General features: G+C 35.4%; 3 protein-coding genes across 4 annotated transcripts in view; 1 reads left to right on the plus strand and 2 right to left on the minus strand.

Annotated features, from left to right (window-relative positions):
• Window positions 1-819: 819 nt before the first annotated feature.
• On the plus strand, window positions 820-4,882 carry odf3l2a (outer dense fiber of sperm tails 3-like 2a; the record flags this gene model as incomplete). Its single annotated transcript, XM_079875434.1, has 4 exons — window positions 820-868; window positions 1,876-1,986; window positions 2,592-2,705; window positions 4,395-4,882. 4 exons carry the CDS (start codon window positions 820-822, stop codon window positions 4,880-4,882), a joined length of 762 nt encoding a protein of 253 aa, XP_079731560.1.
• Window positions 4,883-5,817: 935 nt separating this feature from the next.
• On the minus strand, window positions 5,818-10,649 carry ebi3 (Epstein-Barr virus induced 3). Its single transcript, XM_079875429.1, has 6 exons — window positions 9,215-10,649; window positions 8,904-9,107; window positions 8,664-8,781; window positions 6,887-7,065; window positions 6,461-6,618; window positions 5,818-6,313 (listed from the first exon to the last, which is right to left on the minus strand). Exons 1-6 carry the CDS (start codon window positions 9,345-9,347, stop codon window positions 6,164-6,166), a joined length of 942 nt encoding a protein of 313 aa, XP_079731555.1. The 5' UTR covers window positions 9,348-10,649; the 3' UTR covers window positions 5,818-6,163.
• Window positions 10,650-11,123: 474 nt separating this feature from the next.
• helz2b (helicase with zinc finger 2b) overlaps window positions 11,124-23,585 on the minus strand; it is a 28,449-nt gene continuing 15,987 nt past the window's right edge. The window contains exons 9-20 of one of the 2 annotated variants that reach the window (XM_079875290.1): window positions 23,275-23,360; window positions 22,810-22,947; window positions 21,874-22,029; window positions 21,645-21,789; window positions 21,423-21,545; window positions 21,021-21,213; window positions 17,757-17,891; window positions 17,450-17,677; window positions 16,931-17,090; window positions 15,939-16,112; window positions 15,713-15,816; window positions 11,124-12,150 (exon numbers count right to left, since the gene is read on the minus strand). In XM_079875290.1, the coding sequence (XP_079731416.1) occupies window positions 12,118-12,150; window positions 15,713-15,816; window positions 15,939-16,112; window positions 16,931-17,090; window positions 17,450-17,677; window positions 17,757-17,891; window positions 21,021-21,213; window positions 21,423-21,545; window positions 21,645-21,789; window positions 21,874-22,029; window positions 22,810-22,947; window positions 23,275-23,360 (1,675 nt within the window). In that variant the 3' untranslated portion in view covers window positions 11,124-12,117. Of the gene's footprint in view, window positions 12,151-15,712; window positions 15,817-15,938; window positions 16,113-16,930; window positions 17,091-17,449; window positions 17,678-17,756; window positions 17,892-21,020; window positions 21,214-21,422; window positions 21,546-21,644; window positions 21,790-21,873; window positions 22,030-22,809; window positions 22,948-23,274; window positions 23,361-23,585 lie in introns of those variants that run through there. The other variant, XM_079875291.1, reaches the window with a different exon arrangement.

The following is a 23,585-nucleotide window of genomic DNA, read 5'->3' on the forward strand; positions in this document are numbered from 1 at the left end:
TAACTATAAATTGTGCATAATTACATGCAACTAACCCTAAACCAAACCTCAATCCTAACCCTATCCCTACAGTACGTACATATAGTTAATTAGGTTACACTTTACTTTTAAGGTGTCATTGTTACAGTGTGTTTATATAATTAAGTACTGAGTAATATTAATTAACATGTACTTACTATAGGGTTAGGGTATGATTAGGTTTTGGTTGAGAGTTAATTGCATGTAATTATGCATAATTGTACAACATGTAACATATGTAACAAAGACACTGTAAAATAAAGTGTTACCATTTTTTTTTTTTAATCGAACGTTAATAAATGCTGTAAAAAATATATTGCTAATTGTTAACAAATCAAACCTTATTGTAAAGTGCTACCAATATTTTTATATCACAAGTTGATGGAAATATCTCTTAGTGTTTACTTTTCAGGCAGCTATTAATATATAATCTTGTTACCTCGAAAGAATAAAGTGGATCTATTAGTAATTTCACACAGTTGTTGGCCGTCTCACATTGTGTAATTAGTTCATTAGCTGTCGTTTACACATAAGTTGCCAAGGTGTAACTGTAGGTGTCCTTTGTAGTCAGTGATGGATGTTTGGAAATCTGTTATGCGTAAAGATATTGAGATGGAAGTTCTTGAAGCCTGGACAAGGGTAAGGTTTCTTGTGCTTGTAAGATTCATTTATAATTCAGGCCGCAGTTGTATTTCTCCAGTGTGTCTAAACTGAAACTTCAACCTTTACTGGACCTCCTTGAGCACTCTTGCTGCCGAATTTGCTGTCAGCTCTTTAAGCTAGGCAGAAAATATACGCGGCATGGGGGAAGTGGTGAGACGGCGGCCCATCATTGCTGGCAGGGAACGAGGTAAGTGTGTGACCGCTCTTTTCAGTAGATTCATTTGTACAAATGATTGTGTCGAAAGAATTATTCAGCAAAGCGAGGAGATCTGACAATTTATTTTAGCGCAAGGGCTCTGTAAGTAGTTCAAACATGCTTCTATTTGGCCCTTGAGAGTGGATTGGCAGTTTGATGAAAGAAACTGTCAGTTAGGTCTTTTATTGCAACACCTGCTTGTATCATTCTGAGAATAAAACCTCTTTTGTCTGTTCTTCCTTTTTTTTTTTTGGCCAAAGCTTTGAAAAGCTTGTGTGACATTTAACTGTGTAAAAAAATCATACGATTTCAAATGAAAGTTTACAGCCAAGGTTCTCCTGGACTTTAGAAATGTGCACAGCATGTGTGACCTTTTATGTCTCGCATGAATCACATTCCATAGTTTTATTTTAGATTTAATAAAAAAAGGAAGTGACTATGAGGAACATATAGCTAGCAGATGTATAACTTATATTGACTAACAAAATTAATCAGCCTGTAGCAGACATATTTTTACCTGTAATAAGTTATTACAATGTTATTTTAGTATAATTTACAAACTATTAGTTTTTTTATTCATATTTTGAATTTGCTTTTATTTTTATATTTTGGGTTTTCATTTAAATTTTAGTACTTTTATTATGCACCTTTCTCAATTATTTATTTCAGTTTTAGTTTTTATTTATTTCCAGTTAGTAGTTTTTGTTACAACATTTCTAATTTTCATTTAGTTTGTTTTTAATCTTTATCTCATTTAATAATTTTTTTTTTTTATCGTTCTAGAGTAGTGATAATAACCCTGCTTATAAATACAACCATCATTTATTTATTATTTACCTTTATTTTACCAGGAAGCCCCAGTAGTAACACGACAAGTTTTCTCTTTTAACCCCATATAATGTTCACTAATACGCATTCATTTCCATTCATTACCCAACACAATTCCAGTAATAAATGCTAAAAGGCTCTGCACACCTTGTTTTTGTTTATGCCTGCAGGACCCGGGCCTGGGCGTTATGCTCTTCCGCCCACTATCGGTTACATAAACCATGACTACACCAAACCCAGCAGCCCGGCCTATTCCTTCCACAGCCGCATGAGCAGCAACAGTGAGTGACACGACATGAAATCAAACACTTCTCACACTGACAGACGACATGATCCACTGAACTAATGCTGGGTTTAATCACTTGAGAATGCTTTTAACATGCTTGTTCATGTAGAAAGTACACATATATCAACATGGCATTTATACGGACTGATAATTTTATAGATTAATTAGTGTCTACATTGTAGCACTGAAATAGTAGGTGGATTTACACACACAGGCACACACTTACACGCCTAATTAGTGACATGTAACACTTGTTTGGAAGGAATTGGAGGGGATTGAGAACACCCAGTTTGATCAAAGTATTATTACAAAAAAGCGTCTCACGCATCTGGAATTTATATCACAAACAACGGCGTGCAATAAAATGATAAATGTGATTTCTCTGGCATATTAAGCTAATAAAATCCACATGCTTGATTTTGATCCATATGTTGGATTTTAATTAATGTTAAATAGCATTTCTGTTGCTCAAACAGTAGAGCACAGCACTAGTCACTGCAGGGAATGCTTGAGCCTTATAAATTCGTGTTGCTTTGCATGTCTACCAAATGTAATTCAGGAAATTCTGGTGTGTTTTCCCGTAATGTTGCTTTTGAATAGTGGTGTCTGTGGATTCCAGTCCAGGGCCGCAGTATCATGTAGATGGAAAAATGACACGCTTTGGCAGAGACGGTACCCCGTCTTATTCCATGCTGGGTAGAAAGAAGAAGACAGGTGGGTTTTCGTCTCATCTGATCATGTTTTCACCTTTTTTATTAAACATATCTGTTTCTTATTTTATCCAGGACCTTTTCATAAATGAAAGTTAAAAACAAGTCCAGGTCTGGTTATATTCATCTAAAAAGAACATTCTGTAATGTTACATATTTCTGAATGAAACAGGATATTCAATAGTCCATCCGTCGGATTGCGGAAAGTAAAAATCACATTCGTTTTCTCCATACACGCTCAGAAAATAAAGTACATAATTGTACCTTTAGGGGTACAATGGCTTGTCACTGGGGCTGTACCCTCAAGGGTACAATATTGTACCGTAACCTTTAAAAGAAACGGTACATATATGTACCTTTTAATGCTTTTTGACCCTCAAAAAGGTACATATATGTACCTTGAAGTCCAATAATAAGCCCTATGGGGTACGTTAGTGTAGATTGTACCTTAGGGGACAGAAATGGACTCCTACTGTACCCCTATTTCTGACAGTGTAAGGGAATCAAATTTTCTTTGATTTTTACAATTAAACTCACCTTTACGGTGAGCTATTAGGTTGTTAATGTATGATATATATGTTTTTGGTGAAGCCAACAGCCGACATTAATTCAACTTGTTAAATAATCATGTTAAACAGCAGATTCTCTCACATGAAGGACGACTGCGAATGACATAAGAGTCAGTGTCCCTATATGCTCTCAAACTACTTAAATATTTGTATGTATTTGTCTTTTAGTCCAATTTTCAAATACTTTTTTCTTTAATTCAAAGTTTGTAATGTTGATTCACCCTGTAGCTGGTCGGTGTGGTTCATAACTCTTTAATAAAGACTTTTTAAAAAAATGAATGGGAAAAATTCTTTATTTGATTAATGTGTGATTGGTTGCATCAAAACAACGGGCATTGCCAGTAGGGGTTGAAAAAGAGGAATTGTTCATGTTTTTTTTCCTTTTGCAATAATTTCCACTGATGAATCTTGCACAATACGAATGGTAATGTGTATTTAGAAAGTAAACAGCATTATTTTCATGTCATGTTCACTTAACACTGTTTTCCAAATTATTATACAAGTGACATATCAGTAGGATTTCAGTACAATAAACATTCAGATTTGAGTTTTTTAGAGCACAGAACTCAGTCAGAGAAAGGCTTATTAGGGTTTTCTGTGCTCTAAATCACTCGCAAATCTTTTAATAGTTCGATAATCTCTATGCAGTTTTTGCTCAGTATTAGTTGTTTTCATGCCTTTTGCAAGACATTGCACCATTTGATGCTTTTCATCTTCAGAAAGATCTTTCTTCCTCCCCATATTGCATGAGAACTGACTTGCTTAATAATGTGGAACAACCTCTTTCAGTAGGTTTTCCATTTACCTAAAAAGACCTGGCAGACTACTTAACAAACCTGTCTGAGATTGAAACCAGTTATCTAAAAATATAAGATAGAAATAAAACAAACTGACACTTTCTTTGAAAAACTAAAATATAGACAATATATAGCATTCAATAGATTTGTAACATATTTGCAGAGGTGTAAAGAGTATACCTAATAACCATACTTGAGTAAAAGTACAGATACTTTCTTTGAAATCTGTCACTATGTCACTTGCATAATAATTTGTAACACAGTCAAACTGCATCGAGAAGGCATACACAATCATAAAGCAGTTGTTGATTCTCTGTTTCTGATCAGCTGATACATTCCAGACTCCTGGACCAGGAGCCTACAGTCCTGAGAAAGCTCCACCTTTGAGCTTTCACCACAGACCTCCGTCTTACACCATGGCTTTCCGCACACGCTACCGCGGTGTGGATCCTGTGCCCGCGCCCAACAGCTACACCTTACCCAACCTCTTCGGCTCCCACGTCCCCCATAAATCCTCCAGCGCCAGCTTCAGCATGTCATCACGTAGGAAAGCAGGCGGTCCATCGGAGGATATGTCCATGACCCCGGGACCCTGCCGGTACAACAGCACTGAACCGAGTGTTTACCTGAACAGACAGCCTTCTTTCTCCATGCAAAGCCGTCATAATAATCCCACCGATGCCACGAGGAAGCCTGGCCCAGGCACGCACAGCCCAGAGAAGGTGACGGCACACCTGCCTCGTGCACCCTCTTTCTCCATGGGTGTTCGTCATTCCGAGTTTGTAACACCACTGATTGTTGACGTATTAGACTGAATTCATGCAATGCTTTGTTGGCAGCCATTAAAACAAGATTTGGCTGTTTACATCAAGAAATTATGTTAAAAGGGAAACGCTTAAGTGAAGTATCTGGAACAGTCACAATCTTCACTACCTGGCATCTGATTTTGTGCAAAGAGATGTATGAGTATAAGTATCTTTCAGTTTCATTTACATCGATTGTTTTCTTTAAAAGGAATATTTCAGCCACAAAAAAAAGTCTGTCATCCTTCACTCACTCTCATTCAAAACTTGACCTTCATTCTTTCTATCATGACAAGTTTTGAACTGGTCAAATCAGTCATTTATAATTTCAATTAATGTGCATTGGATTTTTTTTTTTTTTGGGGGGGGCGGGGGGATGGGTTTATAATAATTGTTATTGTTAACAAAAAAATATATATAACAATTGAAAATCATTTTTGTTAATTGAAATAAAGCTGAAATTAATTAAAAAAAAAAAAAAAAAAAAAATATATATATATATATATATATATATATATATATATATATATATATATATATATATATATATATAAATATTAAATGAAAAACCATAACCTTAACAAACTTAAACAAAAATTAGAAATGTTGTGTTGGCAACTAACTGAAATAATTTCAATAATATATATAATATTTCAATAAAATAAATTCAATAATATGTTGAAGTTGTTGCTGAAAGTTGTGAAGTGCTTAAAAGACTAAAACTTAAAATGAAAATGAATTAAAGCTAAAAAAAAAAAAAAAATGAACTAAAATAAAAACGACATAAGTACATAGCAAACTGACAATTAGACAAATGAAAAAAACTTAAACTTTAACCTTAAAATGAAAATATAAAAATTAAACCTAATTAAAGAATTTACTAAATACTATAATAGTGTATATAAATAAAGGATTAGATTGGTAAAACACCAGTATCAAATGATTTTCAAAGGAAACCAGTATAATTCAACTTTTCTGTACAGATTTGTTACTAAACACTGGCATTCATTTTTGTTCTTTATTCGCTGCTTGAAAAGTGTGATTTTCTTATTTTACAAACCAGTTCAAATCAGTTAGATAAAGTTTAGATGAGAACACTTTTGAAATGCTTACAAGCTTTGTGATTATTTGCAAGTGGAGCTATACTGGGTGTTGATCATTTTTTAAATTAAGAAAATTCTGCACATTGAGCTTGCATATTGGTTATCATTGCCTTTATAAACAAAGTCACACTTCGGTGACATAATAAACATTGAAACATAACACTTCTGGTTAATGTAGTGATTCATCATATCAGTTGATGGGTATAGTGGCACTTATGGGTGCACTCCAGTCACTGTTCCGCCCATCATCAAGGAAGTCCTTTGCAGATATTTGGATGTAATAAGTCCTTCCTGCCACCAGTCCCCTCAAAACCATTTTGTTAGACTCATACGGGCCAAGCTAGAAGACAAAAAATGTTAAAGAATGAAATATTTCCCTCCTGTATGAGGTAACTTTGCAAATACTGCTTTAATTGTTCTGTTTGGTGATTTTTTAAGTACTTTACAGCTTTAACACTGTAGAACACTGTCTACACAGGAAACTCACAGTTCTAGCCGTCTCAGGTTTGCCCCAGTGGTATTTCACTGTGTATTTAAGGAGAAAGTTGACAGGATCCGGCCACGTGGGTGGTGGACCCCACTGAACAGACAACTTCTTGCCTGGCATTACCATCACACTCACATTCACCGGAGGATCAGGTTTCACTACAACACAACCATGGACAGAGATTAAAACACTCAATAGAAAATCATGGCATATGCATCAAGATGTGAACATTGATAAGACCTTGAAAATATTCCAAAAGCAGCCGTTTCATTTTCTGTAGTGACAGACTAAAGTAAATATTTATGTGAATATTTGTTTATTTTTCCAGATATTTTTTCCTGTACTGATTATATAATGTTTAAAAATAAAAATACAGACTGTTTGTGGAACAAATGGAATGGTAGAAGAGACCAATGAAAAGCTCACCTATCTGCTCAAAAATGAATGGCCATATGCGTGTTGTGCTTCCCAGAGCATTAATAGCTGTGATGTTGATAAGAGTTGGTTCTCTTGCAAAGATCTCCAGTTCCTCTAGCGCACATTGCCTGTCTTGTTCTTCCCATTTCTGGCAGTGACGGGCACTTGAGAGTGGTTCTGAAAAGCTCCTAAATTTAAATTCAGAAGCAAATATTCTGAACTATTATTCTACATTTTAATATGTATAGTAAATCATATAGATATAAGGTGAATTATAAACCAGGTACAATATTAATTGCAGCACAATATTCAAAATAAAGCAATAGTTCACATTCATCATTTATTTACTCACTAATGATCATGGTAATCCAAACCCATGAAGAATTATGTCTGATTCGTGAACAAATCATTCTTTTGAATTGGATCTTTTCAGTTAATCAGTTTATTTGGTTCACAAAACCAATCTGAATGATTCGCTCATGAATCAGAAGCTATTACAGATTCTTCAGAAGACTTGGAATAGAGCACAAATCATAAATACAATGTTTTTATGCAGCTTTTACGTCCTTTTTGAAGCTTCAAACGATAATTCATATAGACAATATATAGCATTAAATAGATTTGTAACAGATTTGCAGAGGAGTAAACCTAAAAACCATACTTGAGTAAAAGTACAGATACCTTGCAGCGAAAATTATTAATTGTAACAATTTACAAGTCACCAATACCAATACGACTTGAGTAAAAGTCTTGGTTTCACAGACACGGTTTAGATTAAGCGGGACTAGGCCTTAGTTCGATTAGGAGGACATTTAAGTAGCTTTTATAAATGTGCCTTAAAAATATTACTGGTGTGCATTTTGAGACAAAACAACGACAGTGACATATTTAAGATATGCCAGTGCAAGTTGCTTTCAGTTAAAACAGCTCAATCATTCATTTTAATCTGGGACTAGGCTAAAAACTTGTCTGTGAAACCGGGGGGATAGAGCATCTGATTTTAACAGTAGGCTTAGGCTTACTCGTACTAAATGTAGGCTCAAAGATGCACTAGTCCTCAACATCTAAGAGACATGCCAGTGAAAAACAAGAAACCGGTGAATTGTGAGGAGAGCAATCACGTTAATTTTCTAAAATCAAAATAAAACTGAGCAATAAAATCAAGGTCGCCACAACAGCCTCTTAAAAAGTCTACAAAACACTCAAGTCTCAGTTAAGCTCCAGTTTTCAAAAAGGGCATTAGAAAAAAAACAATCTCCTTCAAAAAGGTCTCTTCAATATAATGGTTAGATAAAATAATATTAAGTAAAATTAATTAGTCAAAGCCTACTTGCACTAGACATGCTGGTTATGGCTATAGCCATGTCCTCATCTCATATGAAACGATTCAGAAACTTCTAACTAATCCGTGTAAAGTAGCCTTGTTGACAAGTTTGGGTTCGTAAGGGAAAAACACATAATATATAGTACCTTCAATGCCCTGTAGATGGCAATATCCCTTCTTTTGTAGCAGAAATAAACTGCTGCAGAAAAAAATGAGGTGCTGTGCAAAATGTAAGGAGTAATTTCATAACTAATCACAAGTGTATTTGAGTAAAGAGTACATGAACTTTTTCAAAAATGTAGTCAAGTATAGAGCAAAAGTTGCTAATATCTTTGATACTTAGTCAAACTACAAAGTAGCCAAAAAGATTAAGTGCAGTAACTAATTACATTTACTCAAATACTTTACACCACTACGGATTTGCCAATTTTACAACTCATCTGGTATTATACCAATGCATACCTGTATGTAGCAATATAGTGTGTTGGAAGTATTGGGTCTGGAGTCAGTGTCCAAGAGCATATGGCCCTTTTAGGGTAAGTTGGAGACCAACAATGCACATCCGGAGGAGAAGGGGGATCTAAATAGTGCAAACAGAACAGAATTTCAATTGAATTCTTAATTTAAGCTCTCTGGGATAGTGAGATAATTCTTTTACCAGACTACACAGCTTTAAATAAAGGAAAATATGCATAAACCTACACCCCAGGTGTAGAGACACTGTTAGTATCAGGTTTCCGTTTGGTTGGTGGCAGGTGTAGACGCCTTGGTTCTTCAAACTAGTGTTCTGTATGAAGAGAACGGGGCTTGAGACGAGCACTGAGCTGTTCAATCTCCACTCCACCTCTTTTTCCTCTCCGTCAGTGCACGGTATCTTCACAGATGAACCCACTGCTACAAACACTTCTATTGAGGGAGGTGAGGAGGAAAAGAGACAGGCTTGGACAGATCCAACACGCTGTGTTTGTATGTAGGAGTTAAAAGAGTGTGTTTTCTGAACAAATAAAGCTTACCTCGAACCTCTGGCGGTACGGTTGTTGGGTCTTGGCTAAAAACTCCGCTTGTTATGACCAGCACTCCAAAAACATACATCAAGCACATTTTTTGGTGTTTTATACTCACAAAACATAAAAGCTGTGCTTTCATAAAAACACAGACTAAGTGAGTAGTCACACACTCGGATTTAGAGGAATTTTGTTAATCATTAGTTGATAAGTTGATAGCCTATGTTTGCGAAAGAAGGCAGGCTACTGTTGGGCTGCGGTGTGAATATAAATAGGCTACATGAAATTTTCAAAATTTATGAATAGGCTACTGTATGTTCATTTGGATCATTCATACATTAGGAACAGCACTTTTTTAGTGTTTAACAATTTGGTTTTAAATGCATGTGAAAAATTCAAATGTAATCTATTCATGTTGGTTTCAAATATTTTTAAATGAATATTTATACCATTTCCAACTAAATTTTTGATTTAATGACTTGAATGATGTGGAGTAGCCTAGGCTACCCATGTGGAGCTCTAAATGTTGTGTTACCATCAAGTAAAAAGTATTAATATGTATATCTGAATACATGCTGGTGTACACATTCACTAGTTTCATAAATATTTCCATAAGTATGAATAATTTCTTTTTTAAGTGTATTCAAGCCTGTATGATTTGCATTTTGTATGTATAGAGCTCAACATAAAAAATGAGTAGGTTCAAAAACTAATTGCTTACTAAATGAGCATGAGTTCAACAATCCTCTGTGTTTAACATGATAAATTGATATTAAAATTGTTTACTACTAATACTGTGCCGGTGCAAATAACCACGGATCATTAAAGGGTTAGGAAATATTCAAATCAGTCACAATTTCCTCAGACACTATGAACAACTAATGTGTCAACAGGTCATTAATTATATGCTTGCACAGCAGAAAAAGGGCACGCTTGTGGTTAATAAAATAGATACAATCATTGTGACATCAATGCGGAATCCTAAGCACATGGTTGATGACATCAACACCCATCCGTCCAATCACTGCATTACCTTAAGGTTCAACTTTGGAAAGTGTGTTAAACAGTGTCTTATAATTCATAAAATCTTGATCTAGCCCATCAATTATAATTTAAATGGAGAAAAAAAGTCACAGTTTACATACTGCAGGATTCAGTGAGCGGTTTTCGGCTACCATGTGGACTGTGATATAATGAGGTCAGAATCCTTCTGTAAACAGCACAATGTGCTTGTTTATCGAGTGTGTGGGACTGTTCTCATTCTTCCATGTATTTTCACAATCCTGAGTGAAGACTTAATTCACATGAGCCTTGAAAATGCAACAACTTTAAATGAAAACATGTTTTGCGTTTGAGCTCTTTGGCTGAGAGTTAATGGAGACTGAGATCGGTATCAATGAGAACCAAAGACTCAAGTGCACTGACAGATGTTATTAGGGGCATCCTTTAATGTTTTAAGGATTCATTCGGTACACAGAATGGAGTTGTTTCACAGCTTTAACACTTTCTGATGTGTTTTACCATTCTGTTCAAGAGTGAGGCCTGCTGTATGTCCTTATGCATTTTGGTGGCTAAATGGTGAAAACTTGTGTTTGACAAATTACAAAGTCTAATTCTTGCTGCCCCAACTGACACCAAAATCTGTTAAGAAAACAAATTTTATTGATTGGACGTTGAGCTTTCATAATTCAAGAGTTGAGTTCTCAGATATGTTTCATTATATAATCATCTTTTATGTGGCTGTTTCTACCTAAAAATTGCTTAGGAGAAATAAACAGAAACAACTGACGACTAAAAAAAAAGGGTAAGGGATAGCATGGAGCAGATCATTTGTTCTGGTAAGAATTGAATGAGTGTTCTGAGATCAAACTCCACTGGCCCAGGTTGAGCTTTAAATCAGTGGAAACTTTTAAAGAGTTTTATGTATGTTAGGCTTCTTGATGTGTCTTTCTTGTGTCAGAAGCCGAGATGAGGTAAGAAGCATCGACTGCCAGCAAACAAACAAATTCATTTTGATTACTATTGTTGTAAAATATAAGATTTGATCTAAAGCCTTATGAAATCACGATAGTACTTTAAAATGATTAAAAACAGAAGCTTCTGACTGGCTCTCCTGAGGAGGAGCGTTTGATTTAATGACAGCAGCTCTCTAGCTGCATGAACTCCAGAAGTCTGTGTAAAACCTGATGATCATGTCCTCCAGCATGATATGAGTATGGTTTAAATTACATTTTGAATCCCAGATTTTCAAAGTCGGATGAGAAAGAACGAACAAATAAACTGGTGTCATTAGGCACCATCTAGTGGTTATTGGGCGTTAACGCAAATGTATTGCTTACTTTTTCAGTAGCCCTCCAGATAGTCAATTAAAATCATAAAGGTAGTCCACACGATGTGAGCAATTCTTCTTAAGGTATATAAAAGGTTTGTATGAGGAACACTCTGAAATTTAAGGCATTATTTACTCATGATATTAAGTCAACTTGGGTCGATCTCAAGTAGGCTAACATTCGCAGTCTCGTCTTTTTCATAGTTCTTGTCTTTGGTTACACGCGACAACTGTATCCGGCTGTATCCGAAATCGCATCTCTTGAGTAGGTACTTATTTCTGATAAATAATTACTTCATGACATCTAAAAAAAAAAGTGCGTTCTGTATTAATGTGTGTAGTGTAGTATGTGATCTGGACATAGGTACTACATTCGCCATGTTGTCATTATCATGTGACCTACCAGCTCTGTTGTTTTGCTTCACTGCCATTTACAAATCCTCTCCCGTGGCCTCATGGGATAGTAAAGTGTCTATCCATCGTATGCACACTTCAGAATCTCGCCGAAAATAGGTCATCAGGTGCGTTGAAGAGATGAGTCCCACCTTAGGACCCAATTAAGCAATCCGATTGGTTCCTTGGTTCAAGCACGTTTTATGGGTAATCGCTTTAGTGCCTGGTTACAAATCAGACAAAATCACTTTATGATATAAGTCGTTTGAACTACGTTATAACGACCATTTTAACTTATATGTTTCATATACTAGTAACCGATTAAATTACTATACAATATCAGCCTTTCTGTAAAGCTGTGTGTACTGTGAAAAGCGCTATTTATTAGGCCTACTTGATGGCAGAAAACTCCAGTAGCACCTCACTGCAGTACATGAGATCCAGGGGGCGGAGTTGGATCCAGATCTAAGGGGTGGAGATTGGTAGGTTTAGGGGTGGGTTTAGGGATCAGGGGGTGGAGATGGGTAGGTTTAAGTTAAACCTACCCATCTCCACCCCCTGATCCCTAAACCCACCCCTAGTATATGTAAGGTGGGAGGAGTTGGATCCGGATCCCTGGATTTCGTGTTCTGCAGTGAGGACCATCTCGGAGATTGGTAGGTTTAGGGGTGGGTTTAGGGATCAGGGGGTGGAGATGGGTAGGATTAGGTATATGTAAGGTAGGAGGAGTTGGATCTGGATCCCCCTGGATTTCGTGTTCTGCAGTGAGGACCATCTCGAAAACTCCTATAGTGGGACTCATCTGAATGGTGAAATAGGCAAGGCAAGGCAAGTTTATTTATATAGCACATTTCATACACTATGGCAATTCAAAGTGCTTTACATAGAGAGGAATAAAAATAATCACACTATAGCAATTCACAGAGATTCATAGAGACAAAATAAAAGCAGCAAAATACCTGAATTACATTTCAATTTGTTTCTCAGAATCTTAACACAAAGCTACTGTGTGTCCTGAGAAGACTACTTTTTGATATTTTAGTCTTTTTTAGCTTGACATATGAAGTTATGTTCTTTAATTATATTGAAATCTGCCACAGGACATTCTGATTAATCTGCCAGAGGACATTGTGTTCCACTGAAGAACGTCATGGGGACAGGGTAAGTAATTTTAATTTCGCTGTGAACAACCCTTTTATGTTGTTGCTCTAATGACAGGAGTTCCAGTTTTAAAATGCTCAGTGGCTATAGGCTACAACTGCTCTTCAAAAAAGAGTGGGATTCCCTTTTCTATATGCTGTGACTGATTAGATATCAGATCAAATGCTTTTTAAAATACAGAAGAGAGAAGTTTATACATCGTCAGAGTGTATTTGAGAGCATTACAGACAGTCTGTCCGTAATAATAATACATCTTAATTAAATCAGTTAAATCTTAATAGTTATGTGGAAATGTTAAAAGTAATGTACCCACTAAAACGCCTCATAGCAGGCGCAAGTGTTTTTTTCCTTTCTTAAAGGGATCGTTCACCCAAAAGTGAAAATTCTGTCATCATTTACTCAACCTCAAGTTGATGAATCAGGAAAAAAAAAAAAAAATTATATCTCTTATTTGATTTATCATTTTTCCTATTTTAAATATCATTTAATCACGTCAATCATATTTTTAGAAATCATATAGTTTGCAGTGTTTATCATTATTATCATTTGAAATGTATGTTTAATGCTTTTCTTTGATTAATCTTTATGCCTCAATGTAGCTGACTGACTTGGGGTGAAATTTTGTAAGTGTAAGATGTGGGCGAAAGTCTAGAAGCTTCCGATTGACAGACCACAAGTAGCTCGAATGTCACAGTTAATGTGATCTTTTTTTTTATCTTGGTTAAACATCTTGCAGAAGGGACACGTTGTATAGCAGTTTCTCTCTTTTGCATTGTATTGAGACCCATGACTTCCTGACTCATATGGTGGTACAGAACGATATGTGTATGTACCCACACCACAGGGTGTGAAACTATGAAAGCTAGATATGTTTGTGTCTTGTGCGTCTGGTTCGATGCGAAATACTATGAAAAGAGGAACTTAACTCTGTTCCGATAAGCAACTGCATAAGAGTGAGATCAATTTCTGTACAGGTCAGTCTATTCTTGGACTCCAACCTGGCTCTTTTGCAATTTGTCTTTTCAAAGAGAGCTCTCTCAACAACTTGACTATTCTTTAGGCAAGAATATTATATTCAGAGTGTGACTTATATTTTACTTAGTAATATTAGAAATGATTTTAACTGTTCATGTTATGTTTCTTTATTAAACTTTTAATCCTGATTATGGATGAAATATTATTATTTCTCATTTATTATTGGATTGTCTGCTGCTACGAAATAAAAATTAGATTTAATCATCTAACTGGATCTCCTCGCATCATGTTTGAATTTATTTCTTCTGCTGAACACAAAAAAAGACAAATAATTGTCTCATAAATGTATAAAATACAAGCTGTTAATTTATATATAAGCCAAATTCTGTGTACAAGTCAAAGTGAATGTGATACGCTAGTGCTACGCTTATTGTTACAACAATTGTTACTATAAAATGACTGTGGTAAATTGACTTTAGCCACCACTGTCATAAAAAATTAAATAAAGTTACAGAAAGATTTAGAAAATATTTTAACTGTTTGATAATTGTTTAACTTGGTTTTCTTCCAAGTTAAGGACAACACAGACAAGGGCAATGATGGCTCAGTACATCAAGAATTACACAGGTCTTTGAGGCAATGTATTCAAAGTAAATTTGAATACATTGAAATGTATTCATTTCAATGTATACATTGTATACCCCCCCCCCTCCCCTTTTTTTTATTTTTTTTTTTTACAATTGATTAACAAGAGTTTGTATAATTATATATAGTAAATATATATGTAAAAAATTCATCTTAAGCTGCCATAGTTTTAAATTAATAGAATATTTCAGGAATGGCTAGATTTTCAAATTGGTTAGTTCATTAATGTAATCGTAACCATGTTAAAATGGTTTGGAATGATACAAGAAATTTGGAATGTATAATTAAAAATAGAATCTCAAAGGCCCACTGAAATGCCTTGGAACACACAGCTTTGTATGATGTGTTGACATAATTTCCACTAAACAGGAAGCTAAGGTGGGACATATTGAATGGCCCCTCCCCCTTAGCAAATAGCCAATAGCGTTTAGTTTACCTCACAGACTGCAATTCGTACTTGACAGCACCATGGAAGCGAATCCGAGCACTGATGATATGTTGGATTCAATAGTAGAGGTATGAATAAATTCTAGCCATTTCATTCTTAACCAACGTACAGTTAGAAAACGGAATAAAACTAGAGCGTTTGAGCAACCGAACACACACCTCCAACCCATATTGCTCCGTGACATGCCAACGGTCACTTTGGCCAGGTGGTATTTATAGCATAGGTTGCGGGACGCTTTAGATTCTAGAGAGCATTTGATTGGACAGAAGATGTAATGAGAAGTTGAAGTCCGCGGTGATGTCATAAAAATCCGTGATCCATTTTAGCGGAATTGAGAGACTGCAAGTTTTGAATGCTTAAAGCTCCTAAATGCAAATTTTGTCATTGTTTTAGAAAACACCAGCACCATTCACCATTCATAACCTTAAGGCTAACATATTCATACTAAAAGCTAAAAAACTTAAATTTTGATTTCAGGGGGGCTTTAAAAAATAAAGGGGGTTTGTAAAATGATTCAAGATCAATCCAACTTCATATAAAATCTGATTTAACGTACACTGCGTACTGTTATCTGGTCTGCAGAGACCACACAGCCGCGACTTGAATAATGTTTCAGTAGTTTCTTCCATGCTGGGCTGCAGTTCAGTACCTCCTGATTGCCTAAAGCACAACATTTAAAAATATATATTAGAAATGATTTTGTATAAAACATTGTGATTTAATACACTGGGATATGTATTTAGTAATTTGTTAGGAATATATGAATGCAATGTAGGGATTACCCAAAATGCATAGCCCATTCTGTGCTCTTGTGATGCCAACATTGATTTGGTTTTCATCACCCACAAAGCCAATGTGTTTGGAGAGCCATTCCCTTGAGATTGAATGCAGAGATTCAATCTCGTCGCTGGGGCAGGAGCGAACCATCGAAAGAATCACATACTGCCACTCACTACCTGCAGTCACATCATTATAATGCTCTTTGTTATCAGGTTTTTGTATACATGAGAACACAAGAATCTTTTAGGAAAAAAACGGAAACACTTTACAATAAAGTTTCATTAGTTAACTACTTTAGTTAACAATACCTCTACAGCCTTTATTAATCTTAGTTAATGTTAATTTCAACATTTACTAATACATTATTAAAATTAAGTTGTATTTGTTAACATGCACTGTGAACTAACATTAACAAACAATTAACGACTGTATTTTTTTTTAACTAACATTAACAAAGATTAATAAATACTATTGTATACAACAAATATATTGCTTATTGTTAGTTCATGTTAGTTAACTAATGTTTACAAATGAGACCTTATTGTAAAGTGAAACAGTCCCAAACATTTGATAAATCAAAACTATTCAACAGCATTAATGGGATAGTTCACCCAAAAATCATTTTCTCACCCTCAAGTTGTTCCAAACCTGTATAAATGTCTTTGTTCTGCTGTAAACAAAGGAAGATATTTACAAGAATGTTTGTAACCAAGCAGATCTTGCCCCCCATTGACTACCATAGTATGAAAAAAATGGGGCGCGAGATCTGCTTGGTTACAAACATTCTTTTAAATATCTTCCTTTGTGTACAGCAGAACACAGAAATTTATACAGGTTTGGAACAACTTGAGGGTGAGTAAATGATGACAGAATTTTCACTTTTGGGTGAACGATCCCTTTAACCTAAGAACTGTCATTAGCATTATCAAGTAAAGGAAACAAAAAAAACAAAAATACAGAGATCTAAAGAGAGGAAATGATTTTAGAGTATTACCTTGGCTTTTTGTAATGGTGGTGACAGTGATTCTCTTCATTTGGGAGTCATTGGACAGTCTTTCTCTGATCTGGGCCACCTGTGCGTTATATGGTGACAGAATGGCAATGTCTTCCTGCTTCACACGACCCACTGATACCAGCTGACTGCAAATCTTAACCTGCATAAAAACACATCTAGGTTTGATTTGTGTAGGTGCAAGCTTATTAGCACCAGAACCTGACAATAACGTGTTATTTGGGTGACAATTTATAGATCAGTGGACAAATTACTGGTGGACTACAGGAGAAGCAATACAGGCTTGAATCTAATTTTTTATCCGGTACAAAATTAGGGAATATGTGATATGTAGAACAGGAAGGGGTACTTTTTTCAATAATAGTGCCATATTTTGTTAAATTAAAAATTGTATGTTTACGGTGAGTTCAGTAATTGCAAACATGCAGTTTGAACATAGTTTAAAAATAATTGGGTGTAAATCGAGTCTTTTTTTGTTTGTTTGCATCATCTTTTACTCACAGCTTTCTTAACCTCTTCAAGGTTGGCTTTTGAGTTCTCATTTCCCCGTGCAGTTGAAACAACCAAACTGATCTCTTTTCCACGTATATCTCCAAACAGAATGTGTTTGCTTGCAGAATGTCTTGTTGTCTCGGTCTCAGCATGAAGCATGCTGATTCGTTCAGGCACAATAGTTATCAGCATATCATTGTAGTATGTTTCGGATGGAAATTTGCAGATTTCTTCATGCTAAAGAAAGAGTAATAAATGTAATAAACAGTAATAAATCTGTGTAAGCGTATACCGTGTGTGAAGCACATATATGTACCATTCTGTACTGGGTGTCAAGCAGTAGTGCTCTATCCATGTAACGTTCAAACAGAGAGCGTGTCATGCCCAGTCTCCGCACATGCTCATTCTTCACGATCGGACGCAACTGCTTGTGATCCCCCAACAGCACAACCTGCAAGATGAGTATATGAGACTGTGTGACAAGGATCAGAAAACCCACACAGAAGATTGCGAATGAAAATGTTCGTAAGGTCAGAGTACTGTAGCAAGAAGTAGGTCTCTTATTTAGATTAGTTAACCGTTCATGGTTGAAAAGGTTATGGATTGTTGCATGGAGAAAAGCTTGAGTCACTATTTGCCCTCACATTTCATCCATTTTAATTATTATATTACACTATACTATATTATATAATATATATTTTGTCTTTAAATGCTTTAGGGTCAAAGACGAGACGTCACCATTTTGGTGACTGCATCAAATTAAATTTACTAAAGTGATTTTATATACATAAAAATATGGGTGAAATAATGTTCCAAAGTGTAAAATTGTCATTTAGCATAGTGGTCGGACTTTGCTATTTTACCATTACATCTTTAAATATACACAAAATTCCAAGCATTTTTAAATAAGTGTTGGCTGCGTTATATTAAAAGGACTATAGCTATGTCCGAAACCGCTCCCTACCCACTATATAGTGCACTACATTCATTCACTACTTTACACATTCCATGTACACACTCACTGAAACACTATTTTCCAAAATCCAATGCGGAGAGGACTGAGTGAACTATCGAGTTTAAACCAGAGATTACTTTACATCTTTCTTAATTTCTGCTTTAACATTTATTTCATGTTAGTTCTAGGTTTTTTTTACCTTTTTTTATTAATCATTACTTGATTTAAACATATTAAAATATAGAGACAATATTATATAGATGAATTTTAAAATTATATTAATAAGGTAAAGAAATATATTTTATTTTTATTGTTAAAAAATAAATTATTTAGGCATTAACTCAATTTAATGTGTTTTACTAACAGCCAGGTGTTTTAATAATGTGTGGCATTGTTGTTAACTTATTAAACTGTATTGAAGAGATGATAATTTGGTGGATGATTTAAAAATATTCGTTAATTATTTGCGTATTCATTCTAATGTAATCAAACCGGTCTCCTGAGGGCACTCAACAACCACGTCATCTGTGAGTGTGAGAGTTTTTAACAAATTAAAAAAAACTTTACTAAAAATAATAAATACATGAATAATGTACACTTTTACTCTTTCAGCAGTCTTTGACATCACCAAAAAGCACCCTGAAGATCATGTGGTGCTGCAGCAAAGTGAGTTTATTGCTCTTAAATATTTGATAATTTCACCTTTTCATGGTGTGGTGACTTAAATTACAAAAACACATGTCATTCAGTGAAATGCCAAAAACACTTATTGTTAGATTATTTGAAAAATATTTTGTAAATAATTGTGATTAACTTTACTGGTCAGCTCACTATTTGACATAGGTGGCCAGTTGATAGCCTGCAATATAAGCTGAAGTAGAAGTTTCTTCATTCAAAGTAATGCTTTTTTCATTCAGTGTAATGCAAATTCTCTGTGAATGACAGTTTCACTGTATAGATAACAATTTTAGCATCTTATTTATATTACAGATAAATGAGGAATGTTTAGCACTGACATATGTCTTCAACTTTTATTATTATTATTATTATTATTATTATTATAGTAACTTTTATATTACTATTTTATTGCATTTTTGTATTGGTTGATTTGTATTTTAGATGCCCTTAGTTGCTAGGCACTGTAAAAAGCCAAAAAGCTGAAAAGTAAATGCAGACACAATGTAGCACTCTTAAGGCCCGTTCACACCAAGAACGATAACTATAAAGATAATCATAACGATAACTATATTAGCATCCAATGAACAATAACGCTGTTTATTCCAAGCATGTGCTGCAGGTTTGTCGTCTGCTGCTTTAAATGAGGATGGATTCTGATTGGCTGTCAATGTTTTTAGTGTTCATCTGCTGAAAAAAATGGCTCTGAAAGCGATTCCAAATATATTGTTTCTCTGTGCCAGTGTGCCATTATCGTTAGAGTTGTGATGTGGACTTTGCTATTCTTTTATATTTAGAACAGTTTTTAGAACTATATCCTTCTCATTATTATAGTTTACTTGGTGTGTGAACGGGCCTTTAGCAAGGAAACAAGAAAGGTACTGAGGATTGCAATTGTTAATGCTTACCAATATTTCTGAACAGAGAGTCCCCTCTCGCTATGTCACAAGTTCAAAAGAGGCCATTGAGGGGATTCGCCACCCCAAATACCCATCCTGATAACGTCATTTATGTTGGCAAACAGAAAGTATTCATAAATATAGCTGCAAGCAGTAATTGTTAGGGCAGAGCAAGTCAGAAACAAAGTGAAGAGCTAAGCAAGCATGGCAGGGAGCATGAGAACAGTAGAATGTAAATGCTTATTATTTTTTCAACATCTGATTCTGCCATCATTTACTCAGGAATATTATTAAATCTAATTTAATGATACAGACTACTACTAAAAACATTGCGATTGTGGGAACAATGACAATATTCTCTCCCTTTTTGGCAAAATTTCATTCAGAGTAACAAACCATGGTCAGTCAGCGTAATGGATATATTTATGTAAAAATGAAACAATCGACTTATTCTGACCTGTACTTATTAAATATGGAACTTCTTGCTGACAAATGGGTAAAACCTAGTGGTTTGGAGGATAGTGGCAAAGTACCACGATCCTTAAATGGAGTCTTTTAATGTGTCATCAAATGATTCTTGTTTTAAATATGATTTTTTGGTATATAAAGTATTGTTACACTAAATGACATTATAGTAGTGGGTGTCTTCTGTAAATCATGATAAAAATGTTATATTGTCATTCTTTTTTGCTTAGAAAAATTCTTATTATGTGTATTCTGCTTCTACATTTCTTTCTGCTGAATTGAATTCAAAGGTGAGTTAGTAAGGAGTTCAATATACTTATTCTTTGTGTCCAGCTTCCTATTTGTTTAGTCTACTATAAAGAGTGTCTTAATTTAAGCTTTCTTCCAAAACCTAGTTTCAGTGCTTTAATTATTTAGGCTGTGCAGGCTCTTGGTTATTTGGAAGTCTTGTCTAGGTTATGTGTTGGTATTTTACAGCAAGTTTTGCTTAACATTTCTGTACAATTTATGTCCATTTTATTTGTGTATATGTTTATATGTTATTGACAGACTTGTTTGTTATAGATGTGTCAAGAGTCACTCTGACCTTCTCCGGTTTGAAGCTGACCAATGGGACAAGCGTCTGGGGTTCTGTAGCCATGGCGCACTCATCGATGAGGATCTGTCGTGCACTTAGTGTCTTGGTGAGGTTGGGTGAGGCGGCAGCCGTGCAGGTGCATAGAATAATATCATGATTTTCCAGTTCATACAAACGTGCAGAATTAAGCAGCTTCTTATATCTGAGGACACACAATTTAGTGTCATGCAGACATGCATTCACATATAATCACACACTTGTAGACACACTCTTAGATGCAGAGATGTGTTTTAGGCAGATTTAGATGATGATGGTGATGGAAATTAAGCCACGAGTATTTAAAGTTGTTTATGCCAATTTAGTATTTTCAAATGGAAGCAAATAGCAAATACAACAGAAACATCTACGTACTCCTCTACGTCCTCATCTGTCAGTGAATGGGGGTTACAGCCAATTTTTTGATCAAAGTCCTTTATTGCTTGGGAATGAGGGTTGTGAGAGTTGTCTCGGATTCTATGATGAAGTGTTATGTTCCTAGACACAGGAATGTGATGAGTTTGAGTATTGTAATGATAAAATGATCTGTGATTATTAATATTATTTTTTTGCAATAGCATTATTCATTGGCAGTACCTGAGCTCAGATTTAGACCGCTCTTGGCGCAGTGATTTGTGTGATAACTGGATGTTGCTGCCAGGGTAGGGATACTCCTGCATTTCCATCTGTCTGCTGTACACACGTAATGGCTTCAGCTGATCTCCAAACTTGAGCAGGTATTCTGTACACCCAACACAAGCACATAAATACATTAATTTCTTCTTCACACAAATACTAGTTCCCTAGAACACAAACCTCGACGTACCTGCAACTACATCCACAGACTTGTTTGAGGGTCCACAGTAAAGAATAACCTCTCTTTTCTCTTTGTCTTTCAGCTCCTTCAGCTTCCAAGGATTCTTGGAGTTCAGCTGAGAAAACCAGTACACTATATACGCTCCTACAACAGTTTTTCCTGTTCCTATACAAGATGAACATACAAAATATTCTTTTCAGTCTGAGAACTGAGAAAGGTAAAATTCCTGAGACTGTGACAAACTTAACTAAGTTTTTCTGTGATTTAAGGCCAATTAACACTGCACCAACAGATGCCGATTAAAGAAGACAATCACCAAATTACAGTACGTCAATTCTCAGACATTCCATGACCTGGCAAATGGTGATTGAACGTTCAATCTGCACAACAACAAAAAACGCTGACCAACACCAGCATACAGGGGAAACGCACTCATCCGACAAAACCCCAAAAACGTGTCTTTTGCCGTTGGTCTGCATCTGTCTGTGCAGTGTATATTAGCCTTTAAAGGCACACTATGCAAGATTTGTACCTTAACATAACAGCTTCGAATAATTTCGATGGTAAACAAACTCGTAGTAGGGCGAATCATCCCGATAGCAAAGCAGGGGGGGGGAGCAATGCAGGTTTGAGAGGTGGCGCCCCGACAAATCTAGCGAGATTCCTAGACTTGCTTTACGGCACGACGTCACATACATCAACAACATATGAAGCAGCCTCAGTGGAAGACACTAGCACGCATTTCAGACGTGAATCATGGCAGAGTCGACGAAGAAAACGAAGAAAGCGCGGTCGGAAGAGTGCAGAGACGGCTCTGCGTGAGTGGTATTTACGACAGTGACGTTAAATACAAGTACTCCACAGCGACTCCGTTTGAGAAAACGGAAACTGCATAGTGTGCCTTTAATGCTAAACTAAAAACTGTAAATGCTCAGAAAGTTTAACCTGGAGGCCCTTGAATGAGAGTGAATTTGCCATTCAGAGCTTGTTCCAAAGCTTTAAACTGGCTTTCATTCAGTTGAGGCAGACCTGCTGGTGGTACCTCTCTCATAAGCACATATAGGTATACAGCTGGTCCGGAGCCTGTGGGTTGATACAATCAAAAGTACTTTAAAAACCAATGAACTAAAGTATATGTCATTAAATTATACTGTAAACACATAATTTTAAGCTCACATAATGACTTGTTAAATGGTGTTAAATGAAGATAAATCAGAAAATAAAAAAATAAAAAAATAAACAAGACCCTAATAAGTCACTAACACCCAGTGTAGGTATATTATAAATAAAGAAAACAAAACAAATGCATAGTTGCATAGGAAACTGCATAGATTCTCAGAACCAAATTTTCTGTATTTAAAAAAACATTCTCTCACTCAACATATGACATACTATGAATTTAATGCATACTTTCTTTTCCAATCCGGTGTCTGAGTGCAATGTTCTGAACGAGTTCATTAGCTGCTGTTAAATTATTCACTGCACTTTCCTTCCGTCTGGATAAATCAAGCAGAAAAAAAAGATCACACATCATTGCAAGTGGTTGTCATGACTTTGCCTCTATACATTGAACAAAATATATTTATGAACTGATTAATGAATATATAAAATGTAAGTAATGTAATGAGACTGGTGTAATGCAGTATCTTGCAGCATAATGGTTTTAGTTGTAGTGTACTGGATTATAATATGGTTGTGATGAAATGTGTATTGAGTCTGTT

The sequence above is a fragment of the Squalius cephalus genome (assembly GCF_949319135.1).
Source record: "Squalius cephalus genome assembly, chromosome: 7".
NCBI lineage: Eukaryota > Metazoa > Chordata > Actinopteri > Cypriniformes > Leuciscidae > Squalius > Squalius cephalus.